Source organism: Squalius cephalus (assembly GCF_949319135.1).
Source record: "Squalius cephalus genome assembly, chromosome: 19".
In the NCBI taxonomy this organism is placed as follows: Eukaryota; Metazoa; Chordata; class Actinopteri; order Cypriniformes; family Leuciscidae; genus Squalius; species Squalius cephalus.
The window spans coordinates 7,071,239-7,098,276 of NC_137140.1; the positions used below are offsets into that span (position 1 = coordinate 7,071,239).

Consider the following 27,038-nt stretch of genomic DNA (forward strand, 5'->3'; position numbering starts at 1 on the left):
AACTTCACGTTGTGAAGGTTTTTGGCTCCACCAAGAGGACATTGTGATATCTCTGATCATTACAGTTCTGGTTTTACTTTACTCTAAATATTAAATATTTCTCCAGGTAGATTTATTTTGGAATGTCAATTTCTGTACAATAAGTCTGCAAAAAACCTATTGAATATTTCAACCATTAATGCCCATGACAAATATATTGATATATTGTTACATTTAGCTAGCCATGTTGTTACACTACGACGGATATAGCTTTTTTTTTTTTAAATATATTTCCTGAAGTTTAAAAAGGTCATCTTCCTTAGCATTTACCTGAATTAAAATGTTTTAAAGGATATTAACTGGATTTAGGAAATATTTTATCAAGCAGCTATTATTAAAAATATGATTAAATATTCCATTGACCACCAGTTTTATGTTGGGGTTGGAAAGTGTGGACACGAGAGAGTTCCACAGGTTTGTATAGAAATTCTGAAATTGACATCATAGACTTTTTATTCTTCATTGAAGAATAATGTAAACAAAAGCCATCTCTTCAGAAATATAGCATTTTCTAATGTTTCTAATGGTATTATGCATATCTCAGTCAAGTAAATGTCAAAAAACAACAAAAAATTATTTTCTTGCAATAACTTTGATTATCGATATGAGCTATTAGGCTATTTATTTCAAGAGTGTCTGTTTCTATTCATACATATTTCAGTTTTAGTTTTGGCTATTTTAAAGCATCAAGTTCAGCTTACTGAAAATGATAAATGTTGCCTTGGCTGTTTTTATTCATTTACTCCCCTGTTTCCACGCTCATTCACAGCATCCTCAATCTACGCCTTTGTAATTGTTTTGAATAAGCGTTCTTTAGCGGCAAAACTTACATACTGTGCCTTTAACATTTATTTCAAGTGTCCTTTGTGGGGGAGTAAGGCAGTTTGTTTACATTTAAGTCTTAATCACATTTTTAGTTTTGTTTTAATGACGTCTGTTATTTAAAATCGGACATATCCAAAAATGATCCAAGACAATTCTACAGAAAGGCTATAGGGGTATCTCAGAATACGGTTTGAGTACAGTAAGCTAGTTCAGTCCAAATACACAGTACAGTAGAAGGCTTGCAAAGACGTAATATGACATGACGTGCCAAAAGACATCTCGATCCCTGTGCGATAACATATTCAACTTCGCATCAGTCACTCATGAATATTTAAATGACACTCGGATCCATCTGGCCAGGTGCAGATGAGGAGAGACAAGCGATTCAGCACTGGTCTGCCATACATGTTACAATGATGAATCTCTGTGTGTGTGTGTGTCTGTATTAATCATATCATCTTACACACAAGCGATCAATTTGATGCTCGCAGTATACGGTATTATTGCATGAATTCTAGACTGGATTTCAACCCATGACTGATAACGACGTCCACCTTTAAATGCAATGGCCAAGGCATTACAATTGCATTACATTACAATTTAACAGTGATTCTTTTTAAATAATAAATGAGATTTGCCTTGCCTTAGAAAACGCCATTAATAAATTACATTACATGCTATGTCATAGTGATTTTCTTATTCCAGATAGTGAGTTGGAAATCAGTAAAACGAACTAAGAAAAAAAAAAAAAAAAAAAAAGGACCATGTGTGAATCCCAAGTTTAAATGTGTAAAACAACCCATAAAATGAGCACAAGCAACAAAACCTGGTATTAAATGCAGATTTTATTAATGAAAATTTGCCAAATATACACCCAATATCATCCAAGTAAATATTAAGTTCATATTTCAATATTCAAAAGTGGTAATTTGTTAAGAGAACGATTAGATCAGGGTTGGATAGACATTATATCTCCAAAAACGACACACTATACAGGTCAGTATGTTCATTGATCCATTTCGATTAGTTCTCTTTTCCATGAAGATTGCCCATTACAACAACTTTATTCAATGAAAAAAATCACTATAAAACAGTTCATTTCAGGGCAGAGCTATGATTCTTACCCAGGAAGCTATGGCTGACATTTAGAATACATTATTCATTTGGAAACCATCTGAATGTAATGACATTTGAGTTGTAGTTTTTATTTGCTGAATTCTGTCTCTCAGTATTAATCCCTAAGGTTAGCTCGATACAAAGCTTAAGACAGGTTTTCAAAAATGGACATATATTGATACATTACTGAACCAGGCCCGTATATTTCAGCATATTGAACAGCAAGCGATATCATATTCGACACCAAAGAGATATCATATTCATCTTCCACTGACTCCGCATGAGAAAATGAATGCCATGAAAATATTCCTGCCGTTCCACCGAACAAAAGATCTAGCCAGTGTACAAATTTGTATGTGAGAGTGTTCAGACTTCTTTTGTCCGTTTGTTGAGATTCAACATTTTTATGCCCTTAAATAAGATTGATCAATCCATTCCACAGGGAAATATCCAGTCTCACTAAAGTGCTTTAAGCACCACCATACAGTAGTTACCAATCAGGTGCTATATAGTACTATTATTAAAAATAATAATAATAAAACAAACAATCAGAAAAAGAAATCAAATGACAGATAAACTTTAGTAATTAACAATAAATGTACACATAGTATTTTCACTTTCAGTGCATAAGATGATGATGATGATGATGATGATGATTAATGGACATTAATTATTGAGTTATGCATGTACGACTATATAACAATGTCTCTTTGTCCAGATAACCATAAAGGTAGAATGTAAACATGGCATAAGTTCATTTATTTGAGAACAAATTATATATTATAATGGAGAGCAATCTAGTACTCGAGATCTTTCAGTTTTTCTAAGGTCTTTATGCAAAAAGACTATTTATTGATAGGCACAAAAGGCAATTTTTTTTCTTTTTTTTACTTTGCCCAAAGAGCTATGCTATTCAGGGACTTTTTGTCTTTATGGGTACAAACGGAAAGTATACGTTTCCAATGTTGCGCCATTTTAAAGGTGCACATGAACAAGAATATTGTTTTAGTACACTTGCTGCACTACGTTATAGGAGATGTGGTCTTTCGACATCCATCACAACCAAGCTAATAAAACATATTACATAAATAACAAAACAAAAGAGATCCATGTGAACTTAAAAAAGGACTGTTTCCTGATGTCTCGACTCTTGAGCTTAACATATTTGAGATGTAAATGAATGATTGTTACACATGTAAGCATAAGACCATTTGTATTAAAACATGCAATAGACAGGGTTCCCACACTACTGACCAATGCATTTCCATGCTTTTTCAATAACTTTTCAGCCGAGGTGATTACCAGATACAGATTTGTTTTAAATATGCATTCAGGCATAAAAAAAACCTCATGATATAATGAAATTCTCTTTTAATGATTGTGGGAACCCTGAATAGGCCTTGGTTAATTAAAGAAACACTGCTAAGAAACATTTAAAAGGTTACTGACAAATCATAAACATGTTATAATAAAGTAAAATGAGATCAACAACAAAAAAAGACATTGAACTGTTTGTTTATAGTTTTGAGGATTTTTCTCTCATATTGAGTCACATTAAATGGCTTTTTTTATGACTAACTTCAAGTCCTTCTATGTGAGTTCCTATGCAGTCACCAAATAAATGTGTACAAACACCCTAATGAAATACCCGGACACCCCTCAAGTAATTCGGTCAGTAATCGGAGAAATCAAAATTCAGGTTCACTTCATTGATGGAAACTTTGGCATTCGTTGTAGACATACAATGAAAAAAATAAACGATTTTCATTACTGTCATTGTTGTTTCAGTCATATTGCATCAGTAATCACAGAACATGCATACACTTAAAGGTTTAATTCTCTTCAAATCACGTAAAAAAAAAAAAAAAATAATGAGATAAAATTCACAATTCAACAGGTCTGAAACAGGCAGGGACACATTGGCAGCATACGCGAAAGAAACGTCAAATATTTCCCTACATCCATACTCACCGAATTTCTATTTTCAATTACACTGATTTAAAAAATAAAAGAATAAAAACAAAAATCCTGAAATGGCTCTGGAAACAGGAACTAATGTAATATCTGAGGCATAATATGATGAGAGTTTCAACAGTTTGAATTTCTTTTGTCGGGATAAATATACAAGCGTTATAGATTCATTTACCTGAGTAAGAGTAAGATAAGTTTGTACAAACTGTACAAAGCTTTTAAAAGACTAAAGCACATACATTAGACGAAGGATTACGAACATGTTACTCCACTGATGGTGTAGGTAGTGCAGATTAGAAAGAGGCGAGTAGACGGACATGAAAGTGGCTACAAAACTCATACCTTCAGCAACAACAAACCACTCCATCACTCCTCCAGAATCTGATGTAGGACCTTCAGTAGATTCTTCAGACCGTAGATGTAACCCTGGTCGGGAACGTCACTAGGGAAGACATGTGCAAAGTCGATCATCTTTACCTCCACGTCACTGAGCGGTTCCTGTCCCGCTTCGCTCTTCTCCTCCTCCCGGTCCTCTTCCAGTCTTGCCAGGCCGCGGTTGCCGTTGGGCTGCTGTGAGGAGCTCCACACGCCGTTGTCCTGTTTGGCTTGGTAGTGGCTCCGGACGCAGCCTTTCTTGTGCAGGGAGTACATGGTGGACAGGCTCTGATCGATGTTGTTGTTCTGCTCACAGGCCCCGGGTGCGATCTGGCTCTCTCGAAGCGTCTGAGAACCGGGGCTGGGCGCGCGGACGCCCTCGTACACAAACAGCAGAGAGCTTGCATAAAAGTGAAACCGACTCTGGCCCTCAAACCACTGAAGGATCTTCTGGACTTTGAGGATGCTGGCAGTGATGGCGTCTTTGCGGAGAATATCACCGTTGTAGAAGAACTTGGATAAACCTGGGGCACGGAGAAGATCTTGTTTGTAAGTGAATTGCTCAAATCAACCATTCAGTTAGGAAACAGAAGCAATCTTATCTGCAGGCAATTCAAGACAAAGCTGAACTTGCATCTGCAACCTGGGTGTTAATAGCTCAGTTGACGTAAGAATGAAAATGATATAACTATAGAGCTGGTAAGTCCCGCCCCTTCCGCTAACCCCACTGGACCTCTAGGTTGAAAAATCATCAATGCAAGTGAATGGGAGAAAATAATTATTTTCTGGTCCCGTTTGAATTTTGCCATGAATGTGAACATATGTTGTCTGTGAATTTTTATATAACTTTTCGTGTAAAGAATGCTACAATTTAGCGGGTAGAAGTTTGATACGGTTAGACTTTGTGTGAGAGCACTTTGTGGACTACAACTCTTCGCTGCTTTCGACGCGTTTGAAACGTCACCACCACTCACACACGGACACTAGCTCACGGATCCCGCTAAACATGGCTGTGTCTTTGGTGCACTTCACCGCCTTCTTTCAGGGAGAGGACAAAATCGTTGAGGTTGGTGAAAACCACGGGTAAGTCAACTTTATGGGGTGACGTCACATAGGCGACATGTAGTCTTTCTCGTTATGTCTTTTCCACAACTGCTAGTCGAAGAATCATACCATATACTGTCAAACTCGTAACATGAAAAGTTAATAAAAAATTCACAGACAACATATGTTCACATTCATGGCACAATTCAAACGAGACCAGAAAATAATTATTTTCTCCCATTCACTTGCATTGACGATTTTTCAACCTAGAGGTCCAGCGGGGTTTTACGGATGGGCGGGACTTACCAGCTCTATACTTACTAAAATGTATCACATCTCAATCAGTGTTTCAAATTGCGGAAGACGTCAATAAAACAGCTTGCAAACAATAGCTACGTTTACATGTAAACACTATGTTCAGATTCTTTGTTAAAACAAAGTGTCCATGAATGCTAAATAATGCGATCGGATAGATGCGTGACTATTTATTATCTATTATCTGTATTTGAGATATTCTGCTTCAGTGTCATTCAACCAATGTGTTCTGTCACGAGCGTCTTGCACTGTTTGCTGCGATTAAATCTGCGATCAAACCTTGTCAGTGATGAACTGTAATAAATCCAAACATGGATCTCGATCTGCACGCACTTTGTGTGGCAATACAAAGTTTTTTTCCACTGTTGTTTTGGTAGCACTTTATTTCACAGTCCTGTTCACCATACATATCATGTACTTATTATAGTTATTGCAATAACTGGGTAGGTTCTAACTTTGAACCTTATGAAAACTCTGTTTTCATAATGTAGACAGAATGTGTTCATTTACATGATAAATAGCCTATAATAAGTATTATAAATAAGTAAACATTCGACATTCTATTGATTTGTGCTTATTGGTTAGTGTAAAAATTCTGATGAAATGTAAAAACCAATTTCTCAAATTACAACAATCATTGCGATATAATTTTGAGCAAAATAATCATTATTATCAGTTTAACCATTATGCAGCAAGATGAAAATGTGACAAGTTTTCATTGATTAATACTAGATTAAAATGCCCAGACATTTAGTCGACTAAAACTTGACTTGAAAACAGGACAAGGATGACCATATTCTGATAAAAACTAAAGTCAATTTGACACGGGACTAAGACATAGTCATTCAAAAAATAAAAGAGCAGACAAACACTAGTTTAATCCGAATGAAATTTAATTTGAATTTGTCCAGTTCATTCCGATTGACGTGGTTACGTGTGGCTTTTTTATTCCGACTACAATCAGATTTTTAGGGTCAGTGTAAATGCAGCTAATGTCACGCAACCTTACATTTACTTCAGAAAAGCCATGTCTATAAATTTGTTAGCTAGAAAAAAAAAAAAAAAAAAACTCCAGGTAGGAACATTTCACTAAATATATGCACTGTATTACATAGTCATTATATTCTTCCTTTATCTGTAGTCTTCATTCATTATTTAATGTATGTTTGAATAAACCAGTCCTACTTTATATTAAGTGTCTTTAACTACTATGTACTACTTGCATCAAAAAAAAAAGTTAGGTTGAATGTACTTATTGTGTTCATGTTGTGTTGCAAAACACTTTTGCTGCTATTGAGGTGGGATACAGGTAACAGATTTCAGGTGGCTTGAGGAGTAAAGGAAAGATCAACAGAGTAATTATAGAAATTAACTGCAGTTGTAATTACATACATTTATTTTACACTGTACTTGTTTAAAAAAAATCTTCATGTAGACAATAACTGCATTGTATCAAGACATTAATTGAAATATTAGTAAATAGACACTTAATGTGGGACAATACATCTGTCATGAAAACAAGTTTACAGCCACGTTTAAAATATTAAAAAGTTTATATAAAAACAGCCGTGTGTGTGTGTGTGTGTGTGTGTGTGTGTGTGTGTGTGTGTGTATATATATATATATATATACACACATACACACACACACAACTTAGTTTGAGTGTTGAGTATTAAAATAAATTTGATCAATTATTGAATACATTTTATTTTCAGTTTAGTTTCAGTGCATCACTACTTCTGTTCATTAGTTATACTGGTACATAGAAAAATATTTTGTTCACATGCAGGCTTTTTATTTGTGCTCATGAAAGCAAGCCTTACTGTATCTTACATTATACATTTATACTTTTATCCAAAGCGGCTTACATTGCATTCAAGGTACACGTTTTTATTATGTTCAAGCATTCCCTGGGAATTATCCTCGACTGTTTGAGCCACAGGAACACTTCTATTTTACTTCTGGCATTAGACATTTTTAATCTATTTGGCAACAATCGCTAATACTACCTTCAAACAAAAACAAAAAGCAGCAAATTATGGTTCACAAAGTAAATGTCTGGTTATGTGCCATTTAAAAAAAAATTAAAAATAGCACTCCGCTCGTCAAAGCATTTCAAACGGCCTTTAAGAGTAAATGAAACTTGTTTTCCTCATGCATCTTAACAGAAACAAGCATAATTTTAGGTGATAATGCAATGGCATAAACAGTATGATACTTTGACTCTTACCTTCTTGGATCGTGTCCTTCACGAGACCTCTTCCATAATGCTGGTCATAGGTGTCAAAGCTGTCCGATCCAACTTTATACACCTAAAAGACAGTGAGAAACATTTTAACTGGAGGTAAATAGGAATCGTCTCTTCATAGGTCTTGCTCTCCCTCTAGAGGACATAAGAGGTCATTACAGTAACTCCACTGATTGAATAAGCTCCAGTTAGGAAATGAAACTCAAGTTGAACTTTTGGAAGGGTGAGGAAGAGGGAGCCAATGTAATATCGTACTGTGTAATTTGGGTTATTTTGAGAAGGGCATTAAGTTGCTTTCTATATCATCCAAATCAACAGAGCAATTATGAGTAATGGTTCTGTTTGCTTGGTGGTTATGTAGATCGGCCCTTTTCATCCATCTGTTTTTCTGTACGAGCTGGCAGAGAGCTGAACCCCTGGGACGGATTGAGAATGAGAATTTACATACCGTCTGCTCTCCATCAATATTTCACCAAGAAACTGGACCTCACTGCCCTTTTTATGCACACTTTTAGACAACTCCTATCCTGAAGACTTCAATTTATTGTATTTTTTTTAACATAGTAAAGGTCAACCAATACTTTTCCTTAAACTATTGGACTTAAGGTGCCCTTTAAGCCAGGAGAAATGAAATGGGTAAAACAAACAAGACAAATTATATTTCAGGATGCAGAAATTTAAAGTAATTTAATGTCATGTCAAGTTCAATCAATTCACATTTCAAATAAGAACAAATGCAATAAACTCATTGTCATGTTCAAGAAAGCAGTGTGAGATGATGAGTTTTGTGACATGGTGCATTATCCCAAGAAGTCCTCACGGTGCAGCTTGTAGCGATGACGAAATTGAAAAATGCATTTTGTATTTTAACTCCAAAGACACTGCTCACATTAGTGCTATTATTATCCATTATAGTATTATTGTAATGCATTATTATAAGTGTACACAAAGCACTGTAACACAGATATGCAAAAGTGGCACTATAGTAATTAGGATATCTATCACTGACGGATTTAGTTAAGTTTAGAAACTGTGTTTTTATCATTTAAATGACATAATGCCATTCCATTTTGTGTATATAGATTTTTATATCATTTGAATATAGCTAAGATAAACATTTCAAACAATAAAAATGACATTAAAATGAAAGAAAAGATGAGTTCACATCGCTAATAACACCCGATCAAGTCAAATACTCATAACTATAATGTTTTATAACATTATAACTAATGTTCATTCGTTCTAGTTGCTTTTCACACCATTGTCTAAAACACTCAAAACTACATCGGAGATTGTGAGTTTAACTGTAGGCTTATTCACTCAATTACTAAATATTTCATAGGAAAAAGTCTGACTAGATCGCACTCTGGATAACGACGTGGCGCTACAAGTGTAATGTTGGTTAATTAATAGGCTATCTTTTGTCATCATCAACTTATAATAATTATTTGTAGAGCATAAAATGTTATATTATTATATAGTCCTATAAAATGTCTTTAATCATTAGAACGTTGATTTATCTCTAGGGATTGTATTTGCATTAAAAATATAATTATTTGCATATTAATATTAGAATATTAAAATTTCCACATATTGTCGTATAACTCTTATAATCTGTCATGTAGGCTATAGCACAAGTGAGAGAGAAAAATAATATATTTTACGAATAAATGCCACTGCTTTTACGGAACTATGAAACCAATAACAGAAGACTATACAACCATTTGCATCTATTTATTCTATCTTTAACTCGGCATAAATACAAGATTAATACATGCGTGTTAAAAACATCCAATTCCGCGCATGCACGTCGAACATCAACTAGGTATTTGAGATGAATCAAGTATGTCATCGCGCTACAGGCTGCAGCGAGGACAGTCTCCACTATCCTGCAAGAATTAGCCATCAGAAGATGGGTACACTGTAGACATAAAGGGATGGACATGGTCAGCAACAATAATCGATGTGTTGTGCGTTCAGAGATGCTCTTCTGCAGACCTTGGCTAACAAGTGGTTATTTGAGTTACTGTTGCCTTTCTATCAGCTCAAACCAGTCTGGCCATTCTCCTCTGGCATCAAGGCATTTTTTTACCAATAGAACTACCGCTAACTGGATATTTTCTCTTTTTCTGACAATTTTCTGTAAACCCTAGGTTGTGTGTGGAAATCCCAGTAGATCAGCAGTTTCTGAAATACTCAAACCAGACCGTCTGGCACAAACAATCACGCCACATTCAAAGGCACTTAAATCACCTTTCTTCTCCATTGTAAGTTTGAAGTTCAGCTGATCATCTTGACCATGTTTACATGCCTAAAAGCATTGAGTTGCTGACACTGATTGGCTGATTAGTTTCAGAAACATTCAGGCATTTTGCTCCCTCGGTTTCTCCATCTGTGAAGCTGATGCTGCTGCTTTAATGCATGGCTTTGTGGGAAGAAATTTGAGCATTTTCTTTAAAAGATGGGTTTCTTATGGCCAACGCACCATCAGATTCTTCAGACATTTGACCCCCAGGCCAATGTAAAAATATTCAATATACAAAGCTTATACTAATACAAATCTCTACTAATTGACACTTTATCCCACAGCTAATGATTTAATATTTCATGTGTAACTTTAAAAAACTGCAAAGTTCTAAACAATGGCAAATGACCAACATGCATGATATGGTTACTTAGATCTCGATACATTTGCTTTGACAAAAAAGTCATGCTACCTGCCATGAAAAAAACCACTCTGACATTTATTTTAATAATAAATAATGGATTGACTGTATACTACAGACATACTGTAAAGACACATGACTATTTATTTAGGGTCAATGCACTAACACTTACCTAGCTTTTGTATGTAATACAATCAGGAAAGTTTTACATTCCATGTTTAAAGCCACGTATAAATCAAGAAAGGCAGTGGATATTAAGCCTGTTCTCTGACTAACATTTTTTCTAAAGTAATAAAAAAAGGACATGGCTCTGCATAAGTAAAGGGGTGTTGAGTAAACCTCATCCATCATGAGCTGATGATAAAGAGTTTAGAGGTCTCCACCCATGTTTCTCAAGAGAGAAGCGAAAGACCCTGAGGATGCTGGGAGAGGCCAGTGTGATAAGCTCATCCTGTCTGATGGCACAGATAACCAAACATATCCTCTCTCTCTCTCTCTCTCTCTCTCTCTCTCTCTCTCTCTCTCTCTCTCTCTCTCTCTCCCTCTCACTCTCTCTCTCACACACACACAATTAAAATGATTTCTGAAGGATCACATGACACTGAAGACTGGAGTAATGATGCTGAAAAAAAATTACATTTTTAACCAAAACAGGTATTTTAAATTTTAATATTTTATAATATTAGTTATGACTTTATACATACATATACATACATATATACACATACACATATATATATGTGTGTGTGTGTATAATGTACATGTATACATACACAGTATCTCACAAAAGTGAGTACACCCCTCACATTTTTGTAAATATTTTATTATATCTTATCATGGGACAACAATGAAGAAATGACACTTTGCTACAATGTAAAGTAATGAGTGTACAGCTTGTATAACAGTGTAAATTTGCTGTCCCCTCAAAATAACTCAACACACAGCCATTAATGTCTAAACATCTGGCAACAAGAGTGAGTACACCTCTAAGTGAAAATGTCCAAATTGGGCCCAATTAACCATTGTCGCTCCACAGTGTCATATGACTCGTTAGTGTTACAAGGTCTCAGGTGTGAATGGGGAGCAGGTGTGTTAAGTTTGGTGTTATTGCTCTCACACTGGTCACTGGAAGTTCAACATGGCACCCATGGCAAAGAACTCTGAGGATCTGAAAAAAAGAATTGCTGCTCTATACATAAAGATGGCCTAGGCTATAAGAAGATTGCCAACACCCTGAAACTGAGCTGCAGCACGGTGGCCAAGACCATACAGCGGTTTAACAGGACAGGTTCCACTCAGAACAGCCCTTGCCATGTTAAGCGCACATGCTCAGCACCATATCCAGAGCTTTGCAAAATAGATGTATGAGTGCTGCCAGCATTGCTGCAAGAGGTTGAAGGGGTGGGGGGGTCAGCCTGTCAGTGCTCAGACCATACACTGCATCAAATTGGTCTGCATGGCTGTCGTCCCAGAAGGAAGCCTCTTCTAAAGATGATGCACAAGAAAGCCTGCAAACAGTTTGCTGAAGACAAGCAGACTAAGGACATGGATTACTGGAACCATGTCCTGTGGTCTGATGAGAGCAAGATAAACTTATTTGGTTCAGATGGTGTCAACCAGGTGAGAAGTACAAAGACAAGTGTGTCTTGCCTACAGTCAAGCATGGTGGTGGGAGTGTCATGGTCTGGGGCTGCATGAGTGCTGCCGGCACTGGGGAGCTACAGTTCATGAATGCCAACATGTACTGTGACATACTGAAGCAGAGCATGACCCCCCTCCCTTCAGAAACTGGGCCACAGGGCAGTACTCCAACATGATAACGACCCCAAACTCACCTCCAAGACGACCACTGCCTTGCTAAAGAAGCTGAGGGTAAAGGTGATGGACTGGCAAAGCATGTCTCCAGACCTAAGGTGGTGGAAGGTGGAGGAGCACAAGGTCTCTAACATCCACCAGCTCCGTGATGTCTTCATGGAGGAGTGGAAGAGGACTCCAGAGGCGACCTGTGAAGCTCTAGTCACTAGGGAACTCCAAGCCCAAGAGGGTTAAAGCAGTGCTGGGAAATAACGGTGGCCACACAAAATATTAACACTTTGGGCCCAATTTGGACATTTTCACTTAGAGGTGTACTCACTTTTATTGCCAGCGGTTTAGGCATTAATGGCTGTGTGTTGAGCTATTTTGAGGGGACAGCAAATTTACATTGTTATACAAGCTGTACACTCATTACTAGCGTTGCTTTCGTCAACGAAAATTATGACTAAATATCATCGTCAACGAACCTTTATCACGTGACGAAAACGAGACGAGACGCAACGTAAATGCTGGTCATGTGACGATGACTATAATTAAATGTATAATGCAATATTGTTGACGAATAAAAACGAGACTAAATGTGGTTTACAAAATAAAAACTATGCTAAAATGTCTGTTCATTTTCGATGACCAAAACGAGACGAGACGAAATGCAGTATTTCTGTTTCCTGTGGCTCATTTCAGGGGCTGCATCAAGTCGCACTGCACAGACGCAGGCGACATCACTTCCTCAAGCCCCACTCACGGCATTATTCAGAAGATGCAGCTGAGGTGAGTTAGCAAAAACGACAACAAACAAAGTTAAGTCTGACACAGAGAAAGGGACCGATGGCCGGCCAGCCAGGGTTCGTCTTTGGGAGAAAAAGAAGAAGCGACATTTGGAAAAACTTTCAGTACATAGAAGTGGAAAAGAAAACTGAATGTGTTGTGGAAAAAGATGGGGAGAAATGTGTCCGCAAAATCACAGGAAAACACACCTCAAACCTTAAGAGACAAGTGTGTGTACTTCTAACGTGTTTGGTTGGTAAAATAAATATGTTGTGATGTATTCTTGAGTCTATAAGGTAACAATGATATAATAAGATATAACCTTGTTTAAAATGGGTTTGGCTAAAAGAAAATTTTGGTTTTGTCTACAATACTAGTTAATTACACTATATTGACTGGGTTAAATAGAATTGCATAACAAAAAAAAAAAAAAGACTAAAATACAATTTTCATTGACTAAAACTAGAATAAATGTCATCAGCTTTCGTCGACTAAAACTAGACTAAAATAGTCATGGGTAATTCTGACGAAATGCTCAGATTTTAGTCGACTGAAACTTGACTAGACTAAAAAGAGTATGAACGTGACAAACTAATAAAAACTAAAATGACAGCTTGACACAAAGACTAGACTAAAACTAAAATTAAAACAGGCCGCCAAAAACAACACTACTCACTACTTTACATTGTAGCAAAGTGTCATATCTTCAGTGTTGTCCCATGAAAAGATATAATAAAATATTTACAAAAATGTGAGGGGTGTACTCACTTTTGTGAAATACTAATATATATATATATATATATATATATTTGGGAAAAAAACACATTATATTTCACAAATTTTACATTACAGCTCCTCTCTACCCAGTCTGGTTGAACGCAACGTTTTCGATGAAGCCCCTCCTTCTGAAATATGAAATGTGCTGTGATTGGTTACTGGCCCAGTGTGTTGAGATTGGCAGCGCTTAGCACGTGTTCGGGAAATGTAGCACCCCTTCATAACCGCAAGCTCTACTCGGATGTAAATATTAATGATGCCGTCAATTTCAAACAATTTCGAGCCCGATCCGACCCAGACAATGTTAACGATTGTGCGACAACACTCTTCATCTTCTCTAGATCCGCTTAACCAGGTCTCAACTTCTATATATATATATATATATATATATATATATATATATATATATATATATATATATATATACAACATAACAGTGTGGTAAACCCAACCATTCTCCCTCTCTCTTATGGTTAATGTGTCTTGTTAATACACTCACTTTCTTTGGAAAATGGTTTGGTTATAAATTCTCCAAAACTGCTGGAGGCCGTTCTTCTCTTATGGTAAACAGATTTTCATTTCTTTCCTGACAATATGACTCACCCACTGCATGAATTCCTCTCGTCCGTTTAGATTTAGAACTTGTCATAGAGGATAATTATTTTATTTTTTTAAGAAGATGGCGACCACAGAGATTATATTAAAACTACTTGTACAAAGAACAGGATTTGGGGTTCTTTTTGTAGTTGTCATGGGACCTTTTGGTCGCTAGAATGGTTCCCCTCATTTTCACCCCATTAGTCCATTCACTGTGGTCATTCTACACAATATGACACAATAAACGGGAAGTGTGTCATCATCTGTATCAACCAAGTTTTGAGAAATTGCAGATAGCTCTGTAATTGTCCGTCTTTTTTCCAAGATTTATTCACATACATGTAATGCCAAGAAAGCAAACTTTACGAACAAGATGAGTTACGCAAAGACAGCTGGTTCTGATCCAGACAGAGCATTTACAGAACATTACAGAACATTTACAACCTTGCCAATTTAAACATTCATGCGTAAGGAAGACGTGAAAGAGAACTCGCGTGCGCTTTGAGAAGAAGATTTGTGTGTGCACCCAACTGAAGTGCACACATGGAAAGTCACGTCTTCAGACAGCTTGCAAATATTGAGTTCTCTTTCAAGTCTTGCGCTTGAACGGACAGACACACGCAAAAAATATCAACATGCCCGTCTTGGTGAGTATCCTAGCAAACATAGTAGGTTATGTCTGCAGTGAACATAAACAGCCGAGAAAGACAATGGATATGTATCAGTATCAGTGTATTGGATCCGTGCATCATGTCTTAAAGGGATGGTTAGGAGTAAAATCAACCTAGGGTCCTTTGCACCATGACCCCGAGCCAAACACCCCCCCAGAAGCCTTTTATCACTTGGTCGAACATTATTGAAGTTAGAGCTTAGAGATATCAGCCGGATGGCTTAGTGCAGGCGCTAATGGATCCAAGGATGCGTCTCGTATTACAAAGACTGTGAACTGTGAAGTACTGAATTGTACCACGAGTGGGCGTGGTTTCAGCGCAACCAGCGGACACGCCCCCAGCGTTTGAGAGCAGAGACCACTGCTCATTTTTTCAAGATTTTGCTAGCTTATTTTATTTACTTGGCTGATTTTTTTATCATTCAAATTTGGCTGGGTGGCTAATAACACATTTTTTCTGTGGCGTGACAAACTCAGAACACATACTTAAATTTGACTTTACAGGGACTTTAAATGGGAATTTAAGAATCTGTTTAAGATCTGCTGATCCTCTGTCTTGACATAACATTAAATGAAAAACTAAAGTGAAGTACATTGTATTTAGCATTTAAAGTTATGATGATTTCAGATGACTTATTCTGTTAAGCAAACTTTCCAGCAAGAGTTGTCTGCCAGTTCCAGTTCTCTTTATTGTAAGTCAAATGAGTCATCTTACTGAGAATCTCACCTTTTGTCTTTAATGGTTCTTGGAGCCCCTGTCCCGTTCTCTGAATAGTTATGATGATTGGATTAGGACTGGTGACACTCTAGAGTCTGGGATGAGTTCCTAAACCTGGATACTTCATTTGCATGCTTTGTTTAAGGTCGTCAGCCAGATGCTGTCGCCATTTCTAAGCATTGCCTCTTAAAATCTATATAAACTACAATGTACACTGCCTCAGTTAGACTTGATGACTGCAGCAACCAACAGCTTGTGTTCTCAATAAAGAATCCTGCTGAAGATACAACCGAGTCCAAAAGTTTCTAATGCTAATCAAACAACAAAAGACAGAGAAATCACTCACTGCTCTTGACTGAATAGCCAACGCATTCTCATCCTAGGGCGTCATATACTGACGCTTTTGACATTTCGTCTACATCCAACGCACATGGCACCCTTCAGCGTCAATATGAGACGCAGATAGCTTTGTTCGGTTATGGGTAGGTTTAGGTCTGGGGTAGGGTTAGGGTTAGACCGCTAGGAAGGAGGCGCCTTCTGGCCCATATCTATCTGCGTCTCATATTGACGATAAAGTGTGCCATGTGCGTTGGATGTACACGAAATGTCAAAAGCGTCAGTATATGACGCCTTGGGATGAGAACGGGCTGGTATAGCTTAATGATTAATCTTTATTTAATTGGTACAGTGTTATTTTACATTTGATTCCTTTAATTAATCTTTATTCAACTTATATACTTTTAGATGCCTAAATAACCTGAAAAGCAATGTTTATTTTATTTTCTCTTTGCTCTAATGTATTGTAGTTTTATTATTTGTTCTTAGTTTCTTTTTTTATATTTGACAGTATTCCTTTTTTTATGTGATAAAAAAAAACTGTGATAAAATCTGAACAGTGAATAATTTGAACAGTTACGCCCCTACAGAACATGGATGCCAAACAGTCCTGATAGATACAAGCTAATGTGCATGGCTCTAAATGCTCATGAATAAAAGAGCTGACAAATGACATGTTCAACAGGCCTTCTTTGTATTTGCTTATTAAAATTCACCATTGTTCTTCCATGGTATCATACATTTGTAGATCATGATAACCACAATCAAAACCATGCATGGCTCATCACTATCATGGTGTATATATATATATATGTTAGTGATTATGACCATGTTAGTGACCATGTTAGTGATTATGACCATGTTAGTGATTATGACCCTTCCTATATATTACAGTACAGTAGTTGCCTAAAGTGATGCACGGCCTAGGAAAAATGGACATCTTCACCATTTATTCAAATATAACAAATTTGTAAGGATATTGCGTAGTCAATCGTTTTATTTATGATAAAGCAATGAAACATGCCGAATTGTGCCGAGATCATTTTTGGTCATGCTGTCATACAAAGAAATTATGAACAAGCAAAAACAAGAGAGCCAACAAAATATTAATAACTGATTATATTGTATTGATTATATTGTAATTGTATTTAATGTATGCTTTTTCCTGTGAGCCGAGTAAATAAGTGTAATTTGCCTTTTTTGCCAGATAAATACGTTCATCAAGTTTAGTGTTTCGTTCTTCCCTCACATTTAAAGTATTACAAAAATATATATATTTTCCTCATATTTTGACGGTTTAATCGAACTTGTACGGTCATTAAAAACAAATACTTCAAATTCAAAATCAAACATCCTTTGTAAATGTTGGCGATTTGTAGATTGAAAAGCCTTCTAACTGGATCATTCATACATAAAAATACAGCAATAATGCGCATCAAGTCAAAATGCAAGTAACAGCACCCATACTATAACTGATCTGATCTCAGATGTTTTTTCAATTTGCTAATTTTTTTTGACTAGGAGTGTGGAATCCCTTATTTGTGGCCGATTAACAGTTTACACAACATTATGCATGGTTGAAGTAATCAAAGTTCACCAGTTTACAGAGGATTTATGATTGCTTCAACCGCTATTGCAGTAAATGCTAGGTCCACTTTTTGTGTCTTTGAATGCTCCGTTTGTCCCATTTTCCATGATTATACAGACCAAATGTCCCTTCCAAGCTATCCGAACACTTCTCTCCAGCAGTGTTGATGACAGTGTTAATATTGCCTGCTGTGTCCAGAGCTCAGTAAATGTGTGACTCCAGTTCACGCAGCGCTGTGGCTTTACCACTGAGCTTTCATTCCCTTCTGCTCACTCTAAAGCTGCGGACCATTAATTAAAACCTCTAAGCACACGAGGCTCAGGCACTGGCCATACCGAAGCTCATCATCAGCTGAAATGGCAGCACCTCGGGGGAAGAGCAAAGCCACATTCAGGAATGAACGATGAGCTTAACACAAGAAAGCGTGTGTATATGTATATACTGTACATGTATATACGTATACACTACCGGTCAAAAGTTTTAGATCGGTAAGATTTTTAATGTTTTTAAGCTGGACTGTGACGCTATTTTCTTCTGGAAACAAACTTTGTTGCATTATTTTCCTGTTATCTCTGTAAAGCTGCTTTGAAACACTCTGTATTGTGTTAAGCGCTGTATAAATAAAGGAGACTTGACTTGATTTTGTGAACTTTGTGTGCATTTGTCAGTTTAAGCACAATAAGACGTGAAAGAAAACTTATTTTAATACTCTCGGGACGCTCCGACTGACATCCAGCGTTCTGTGCTCGTGCTTCGGGTGTGTGCGCTCAGAAAACCAAATATCAGAAGTTTAGACTGATATGACTTTAAAACGAATACAGATAATAAACTTTCCTGGTGATGAAGAACTGCAGTGTCACGTGAGCGTGATCGCGATAGAGATGATAATCAAAACCAAACAGATGTTTTAGTTTTCGGCAGAGTATCAGTGGCACAAGCTGTAAAGGCTCCGCCCTCTTCTGGAAAGGGGGTGGAGCATCAGCAGCTCATTTGCATTTAAAGGGATAGTTGACTTTGAAATTAAATTTTGGTATGTTTTAGCTTACCTCAAGGGCATCCAAGATGTTTATCTGGATCGTTTGCACCACAAAACAATAGAGACAATATACTGGATAGATGCTTAGAAGATGGCAATAAACATCAGAGTCAAATCAAAATAAAGTAATTTGACATGGTCTTGAAAAACATTTAACTAAATACAGAGTTTTGGACTTATTATCTTCAGATTTTAAACATAAAATGTTTAGACATGTGGCTTTAGCTGTAGTGCATTTCTAGATTGCTACAGGGCCAACTTCAATTTTATTTTCATAAGGATGTTTCATAAAAATTAATTTCTAATAACTTTACAAAACTTTGAAGCTATTTATAACAATTTTTTTCATTATGACAATAATTAATTCTACATTTACAATAAACTGTCAGGTGTCAGCTTTCAAATGAGATCATACTTGTGCTTTTAGTACAAAGGGTTCATAAACTGTATCTGTTTCAGTTTGGGTATGTCATTTCTGGGGATTTTTCAAAAGTGGGGTTGCAGCTTAACAGGTTAAAAGAAGTTTCTTCTGCTCACCATGGCTGCATTTATTTGCTTAAAAATACAAACAAAAACAGACATATTGTTACATATTATCACAATTTAAAACAGCTGTTTTCTATGTGAATAATATAGTAAAGTGTAATTTATTCCTGTGATCAAAGCTGAATTTTCAGCAATTTTCAGGAGTAATTCCAGTCTTCAGTGTGAATCCTTCACATGATCCTTCAGAAATCATTCTAATATGATGATTTGATGCTCAAGAAACATTTTTGATTATTATCAATGTTGAAAACAGTTTTTTACATTTTTATTTCAGGATTTTTTGATGAATAGAAAGTTCAAAAGAACAGCATTTATCTGAAATAGAAAGTTTTGTGTATGTATATGTATATATATATATATATATATATATATATATATAAAAATTGTTATTAGATTTTTATTATCAATCTTGAAAACAGTTGTGCTGCTTAATTTTTTTTTTGGAACCTTTGATACTTTTTCTGGATTCATTGATGAATAAAAAGTTAAAAAGAAAAGCATTTATTCAAAATAGAAATATTCTCTTAGAATATAAATCTTTACTAACGCTTAATCAATTTAACACATCCATGTTGAATAAAATGATTAAAGGAGAAGTTCACTTTTAAAATGAAAATTCTGTCATCATATACTCACCCTCATGTTGTTTCAAACCTGTATGAATTTCTTTCTTCTGCTGAACAGAAAAGAATATATTTAGAAGATTATCAGTAACCAGACAGTTTTTGGGTCCCATTGACTTCCATAGTAGAAAAAAAATAGTCAATGGGACCCAGAAACTGTCTGGTTACTGATAATCTTCTAAATATCTTCCTTTCTGTTCAGCAGAAGAAAGAAATTCATACAGGTTTGAAACAACATGAGGGTGAGTATATGATGACAGAATTTTCATTTTAAAAGTGAACTTCTCCTTTAATTTCTTTCAAGAAAAAAAGAAAAGACTGACACCAAACGCTAGTGTATATTGTGTATAGTGTGTTTTGAACGGTATATTGTTACAAAAGATTTCTATTTTAAATAAAACGCTGTTTTTAAATGCTTTAACTTTTCATTCAGCAAATAATGCTGAAAGCAGGTTACCTATATCACAGGTTATAAAAATATTAAGCAGCACAACTTTTTCCAACATTGATAATAAATCAGCATATTAAAATGATTTCTGTAGGACAATGTGACACTGACTGAAGACTGGAATTATGGCTGATGAAAATTCAGCTTTGCATCACAGAAATAAATTAATTTTTTTATGGTTTTCTATTTTGACATACTTTAAAATGTATTTTATTTCTGTGATGCAAAGCTGAATTTTCATCAGCCATAATTGTAATAATATTTCACAATATTACTGTTTTTTCTTTTATTTTTTATCAAATAATTGCAGGCTTGATAAGCATAAGAGACTTCTTTCAAAAACATTAAAACATTTTTCCAAACATTTGACCGGTACTGTATAACCAAGCAATTTTACATTTTTCATCACAAATTCCATCTTTGCTCAAAACATGATAGAAAAAGATTCCCATTTCCCACAATAATAAAACAAAGTACATACATAATTAAATAAAGGAGTAAATAAAATTAATGAATGATCAAATAAGTAAATTATTGTGTTATCCTCATGTGAAAAGACAAGGGCTACCTCTATGAGGACAGCAGTGTTTAGGTTTTATACAGGAAGTACCGATGATTCAAAAGAGCTGGTAGAGTGGAACAACCACCTATAAACTTGTTAGGCGAGTCTGTGACACAGTCTGTCTGCTTCTTGCAAAGCTATTCTGACACCTCAACCCCAGGTTCTGCTTCATATCACACAAACACGACCCACACGCAATTCACAAGTTCCATGACATGAATGTGACAGCAGATATTCCTTCAAACACATTTGGACATTGCAACATCCTCACACCAAAAAGAACCCCTTATATCTGCACGACTAGGTATGAATGCAAGTAGGGTATGCAATAATAATAATTTTAAACTGGCATAGTTCATACGATTTATTACCTAACCGTTCACTGAAGACATAACCGACTGTGTTTATGAGAATGATTGCCGAGACAGGTATTTTCACCTACGGCGACAACAAAATGGACTTTAATTTATAACTACAACTTTAATCTGGAAACCTTTTGCAGATACAGGTGCATTTTCGTGCAATTAAGTAAATCATACTCCCAGCTACGGTAATTAATAACAGATTATACTGACAACACATTTTCTAATTAGGCCTACACTGTGACTGTATACATCTTATATTTCATGGTAAATAGTATCATTAGTTAAAAATAGTTTAAAATGCTTCCTGCGTTGGTATATTTCATAATAAAATTATATGAATACACTACCCTTTCTGAAATACAATTATTTGTCATCATTCATAGATTTCATGTTAAAATAATATTTAGATGCACTACTCTCTTTGAAAAAAGAGTTTATATATTGTCAGCATTCATAGATTTCATGTTTAAATATGTTACTGATGTAATTTTTGTGGGGTTTTTTTTTTCAGAAAGTGTGCAAGATTTCTTTCAAAAGGATGTCGTTTTCGAAGTATTTTTTAGAAAATTATTTCATAAAAGTTTCAAATACTATAGAAGTATTTTACTATTTGCCTCTTCTTGCACTGGAATGTTTTAAAATCACTTGAATGTGTAAATTGGCAAGACAAAACATGTTCAAAAGATAAACATTCACTCTATGATGGTTAAACTTTGATTATAATCTGCAAATCACATACGTGCCAAACTGTGATTCCTGGTCTGTACGGATCATAAATCAAGTCCGTTTAACCCCTAATGTAAACCTATTGTAGGAGACCTCAAAAACAAAAGTAGGAACCTTTAAAATAACATAATATGGGCACTTTAATTCAATAATTCATTAGACATATTTCCATTAGAAGATAATCAATGAAACCCACATTTTAAAGAAGAAAACATACCCTCATCCCCAGAACCAAGAAGCCGATGTCCTCCATCAGTGGGTATTTCCTGATCTGCTGTTCCCGTTTCTCCTGTGAAGCGAAGGGATCATAGCTCCTCTGGCCGATCTTCACGTCCATGATGCACGGCTTCTGAAACCTGCGCGTCACATCGTCCAGCTTGAGGTACCGGTCTGTGGAAGAGAGCGAGAAGACATGCTAACTAAACTCATGCTGTATATCCACCAATCTCCTCATCGCTCCATGCATCCATCGGTGTACCTGCGGGAGTGTCTGGCGAGGACCACGTGCCATGGTACTTGGGAAGGTGCGCTTGGAGGTCTATAAGACAGGGGTCGCAGTGGTCATCAGCGTACACCTGGAGTCAAAAACAGGATCACACTGTGAAATTATTGGAATGGATACATCACTTGCTACGCCTGTAACTGTGCCTTGATAAAACAATAAACATAAGAAATAGCAAATAAATCATCACACCATTTCTGCCATTTAAAATGTGCATGTGTTCAGATTGGATGGTTACTTTTTTTTTTTTTTAAGTCACACGCTCGGCAATGCAAAAAAAGTTTAAATCCCTTATTTTAGTGCAGAGTTTCATTGACAGGTGAGTAGGTGGCCCTTCCCTGTTGTCCAGGACACATTAGGAGTTTACACTACAAATACAACGATATAACGTGTTTTTGACTATGCTCCCTGTTTCAGCAATTAGATCATGAAACATTTTGGACCCCATTTAGTTTTGTTCACTTGTGACCAGATGATCTTAATGCAAGGTGCCAATGTTTCCTAACAATACAGCGTACATAAACACACGAAATGTGGTTATATCATGCAGTTTTTAACTTTAAATTGCTATGCTATTTATATTTGACGCTTGATGTAACTTAGTGATTTGAAATCCTATTTTTGAAAACAAACCGTTAATTCAGAAGTCACTAAATGAAACAAATGTTAGGTTACCTGAGGAAATTATTTTACAGTGCTGTGTTAACTGTACCAGTTCTATTAAAAAAATCATTTCAAAGAAAAATCTTACACGGAACAGTTGAATTCTTTATAATAATAAAATGTGAAAAAAATAAGCATTTACACTAAGATGGTTTGGGATAACCATAATGTATTTTTGTATGGTCAGTTATTGACTAAAGACAGCAATAAACCATTAAAATTAAATGTTTATTTATTGCTCATGAATTCCCCTTTTGAGATTAATTATTTATTAGGCGTAGAATATAATATAATAAAATCAAACTGAAGCATTTAAACTGAGATCTATAAGCTACATTTTTTCAAACAAACGTGAACATGTGAATTATTTTATAGTTATCCAAACATTCCTGAAACCCACCCACACACAAAAATCTATTTAAACTGAGGTATGTAACAGGTATTTTGAGTTTGCACTTACACCTGTGGTGGGTAAATGTCAGTTTTATTATTGTTCTGTGCCCATCATTCGTTATTTCCACCACTTGATCAAGCCACTCTTTGAAACATGATGACATTTCTCTTTGCGTTGCCTCTTGTGTTGAGCTATTTGGTCTGCAAACATTAAAGTATTCCTACAGAAAGTGTATGACGTGAACACTAATGGCCTATCCGCAACAGCTCTGCTCTATTGCTTGCCTTGAATCCTGGAATCCAGTCAAAGTCACTTTTCTGGAAAAATCTCTCTGGCAAGCCTGTTTCCAACTCCCAAAAGAGAACCCGGTCAGTTGCTACATTACATTACTATATTTACTTTTTATAATAACAATGTTATCCTTTTTAATGACATAATTATGTTTCTACTCCAATTCATTTTGTTTAAACATCTAAACAGTGGCTGTCATGTTCTGTTCGTTATAAAATTGACAGAATCATTTTGTTATAAAATCGGCAGAATTTAAAAGCTGGGTCTTTGTTTTATATCAAAAGTTACAAAGCTTATTGTGATTTATTGGAAGGGACAATAATGTTTAGAGAAGTTTTGTTCACATAACTAAAAACCACATAGACTAAAAGATCGATTCTTGGGATTTCAGAATCAATGTCGGTTCATCAAGTGAGAATGGATTAAAATCGAGAAATCAATATTTTCAAGCCAGCCCTACACAAGTTCGTTCTTTGATCTTGCTTAAAGTACAAGGCCTTTAGAGTTAGAGCGATTACTAAAACTTCATGGATACGTAATTCCTATGGGTGAATTTTCCTCTACTTAAAGGGATAAAACACAAAAGATGTTAGTTTTGAAGAATGTCGGTAACAATACAGTTGATGGGCCCCATTGACTTCCATTGCATTTTTTTTTTCCATACTATGGAAGTCAATGGGGCCCTGGGCCTGTTTGGTTACCCCTATTTTTCAAAATATCTTCTTTTGTGAACCCTTGAACCCAGAACACTCCTGTAACACTCACATTGCTGTAGAACTGCATCTCTCTGGGTCCTCTCGGAGGAGGCTGAAGCTGTTTCAGGACCGTACCGTCAGGATGTTGCAAGATACCTGTGATTGAAAAACAGCTCAATCATTACTGTTATGATCATACCAATACGCACACTGACATTTATTTTTGAAATACACACTTGTTCTTGCAGAGTTGCTTAAGTGAGAGACTCATATGATGGGGAAATGACAGCAGTGTGTGTAAATGACATCACAGCCTGGCCTATATGCTGCTGAGAACTAGGTTGACAGGGCTTAGAGATTACAGTCATAGACGGTGAAGCTCTGGATTTAGGTCAGGCTCCCCCTCTTTAGAAATAGCTATTTTAAAAGCAATTCACATCAATGGTAAACAAAAGCAAACATGACAAGAATGAATTATTGACGTTAAACATGATCAACCAGGGGGAAATTGCTCCCAACACATTTAATTAAATGAATACTATACGTCTCTTTTATGCAACGCAATTTGCGACTTACGGTACATTTAATGTATACATTTACACGCTATTGGTTTCACCCTAAAGATAGTAATAAATTACTACGCCTATATTTGGCATAAAATAATAAAATCACAACTATTACAATTTTTTGTTTGCATTGTAACAATACTTTCATGACAATAAGCATATTTCCCCCTTATTCCCACCACTGTGATGCATCTGGATGCTTTAAATGTTCAGTTTTTCAATTGTATAATCTTGAATGATTATTCTCATTCATAAAAAAAATGAAAACTACATTATGGAAAATTGTTTATGAGGACAGAAGTAAATAAATAATACAGTCAAATTAAAAACATAGTAAATTTAAAAACTAAATAAGCATAAAGTAATGCAATATTTGTGACCAGAAGAAGTGCTTGACATGCTTTGTGAGGTGCAGAAATAAATAAAGATCGTTGACACAAATGCAAGTCAAATCTTTGCCGTGTTCCACTGCATTGGCAAAATTCGAGACAGCAAGTGCAAATTCTGATCCAAACTATATGGGTCATACGTGAAGAGCTTTTTTTCAACATATCAGCGTCATGAGACCAATCCTATTGAGTCAGAAATATACAGATACAAACAAAGCCTTTTTAATTAAATCTTTAGTTGCATCAGGACCAGGGCTAATTGTCACATAGGCTACATGTCAGTAAATATAGCTAAGATTTGGAATGTCTAAATATACACAAATGATTGCTTTCCCGATTACAATCAGTTCAGGTTCAATTTATAATATATGAATAACTTATTGTTTTATGTGGGAATTTTATTTCTTTTTGTTGATGTTTAAATGACACATAATGTTTTTAATCCATAATGTAACATTGCATTATTTATGTTACATATATACAGTTTTCATTTATGATTTTGTGTCTAAGCATACGAAATGCTGTTTAATGACAAGGTCCCATTGTGACAACTTACCCCATATAGAGTGACAGCATGTTGTCACAAAAAGTCAACTCTATCTTGTTCCCTGGGTAATAAAGGTAATATTTGTTCAACAGCTTTATACACAAATAAAGGTATGTGCATGTACAGAAACTGACCCTGAGAAATATTGACTGGAGGGAAAAAATTGTGATAACTAGCTCTGGTCTCCAGTGCACAATATCAGTTCAATTTCAAATAACAGAATCAAGACTCAAATCAAAAGGAATGACATGAAAAGTGTACTGACCCACTTTATCAACGCCATACTTGTGTCCGGCCACCTGATGAGAGAGCGGCACGCACCCGTTCAGGTGAGCGCTCTGCGCGCCCTCCGGTAAACACGAGCCGCGGGTCATCAACGGGCGCGCGAGCTCCAGCCTCCCCAGCGACACAGAAGAGTCCATTATGATGCTGAGACCGAAGACTTCACTGCAATGGCTCTTTATTTCTCTAAACAACTGTCTACACACAAAATCACATATTGATCGCACTACCCTCGACGCGTCATCCTGATGTGTGTGACCGATCGCGTGCCATCAGTCACGGCGCCCACGCTCGCAACCATATAACGAGCTTTTCACCTGGGCCACATCCCACTTCCTGACTTCAGAGATGTTTACACTCCTCCCTCGGTAATTGGTACGAGATGGTAGATACGGAACGAGCAGGGTACAAAGATCGACACGATATTCCGGCGGAGTTAGTCATATCGCACGGGAACTCGCAGTTCTGCGAACGCTTCGCTGTTTGTTTCCGCCCCGCACAAGCTGACGCGCGTCCCCGAGAGACACGCTGGGGG

The 27,038-nt window shown here is 36.1% G+C and overlaps 1 protein-coding gene across 1 annotated transcript; it reads right to left on the bottom strand.

Annotated features, from left to right (window-relative positions):
* Window positions 1-1,690: 1,690 nt before the first annotated feature.
* Window positions 1,691-27,015, bottom strand: ipmkb (inositol polyphosphate multikinase b). The gene is made up of 6 exons (XM_079851699.1): window positions 26,487-27,015; window positions 24,790-24,875; window positions 22,653-22,749; window positions 22,392-22,564; window positions 7,916-7,997; window positions 1,691-4,850 (listed from the first exon to the last, which is right to left on the bottom strand). The coding sequence occupies exons 1-6, from the start codon at window positions 26,641-26,643 to the stop codon at window positions 4,318-4,320; spliced, it is 1,128 nt and encodes a 375-aa protein (XP_079707825.1). The 5' UTR covers window positions 26,644-27,015; the 3' UTR covers window positions 1,691-4,317.
* Window positions 27,016-27,038: the final 23 nt, after the last annotated feature.

Coding starts and splice junctions, on each gene's coding strand:
- ipmkb (XM_079851699.1), bottom strand. CDS start 26,643: ATGGACTCTTCTGTGTCGCTGGGGAGGCTGGAGCTCGCGCGCCCGTTG. Junction 24,876..26,486: donor GTATGGCGTTGATAAAGTGG/GTCAGTACACTT, acceptor TTTCAATCACAG/GTATCTTGCAACATCCTGAC. Junction 7,998..22,391: donor TCTTGGTTCTGGGGATGAGG/GTATGTTTTCTT, acceptor ACTGTCTTTTAG/GTGTATAAAGTTGGATCGGA.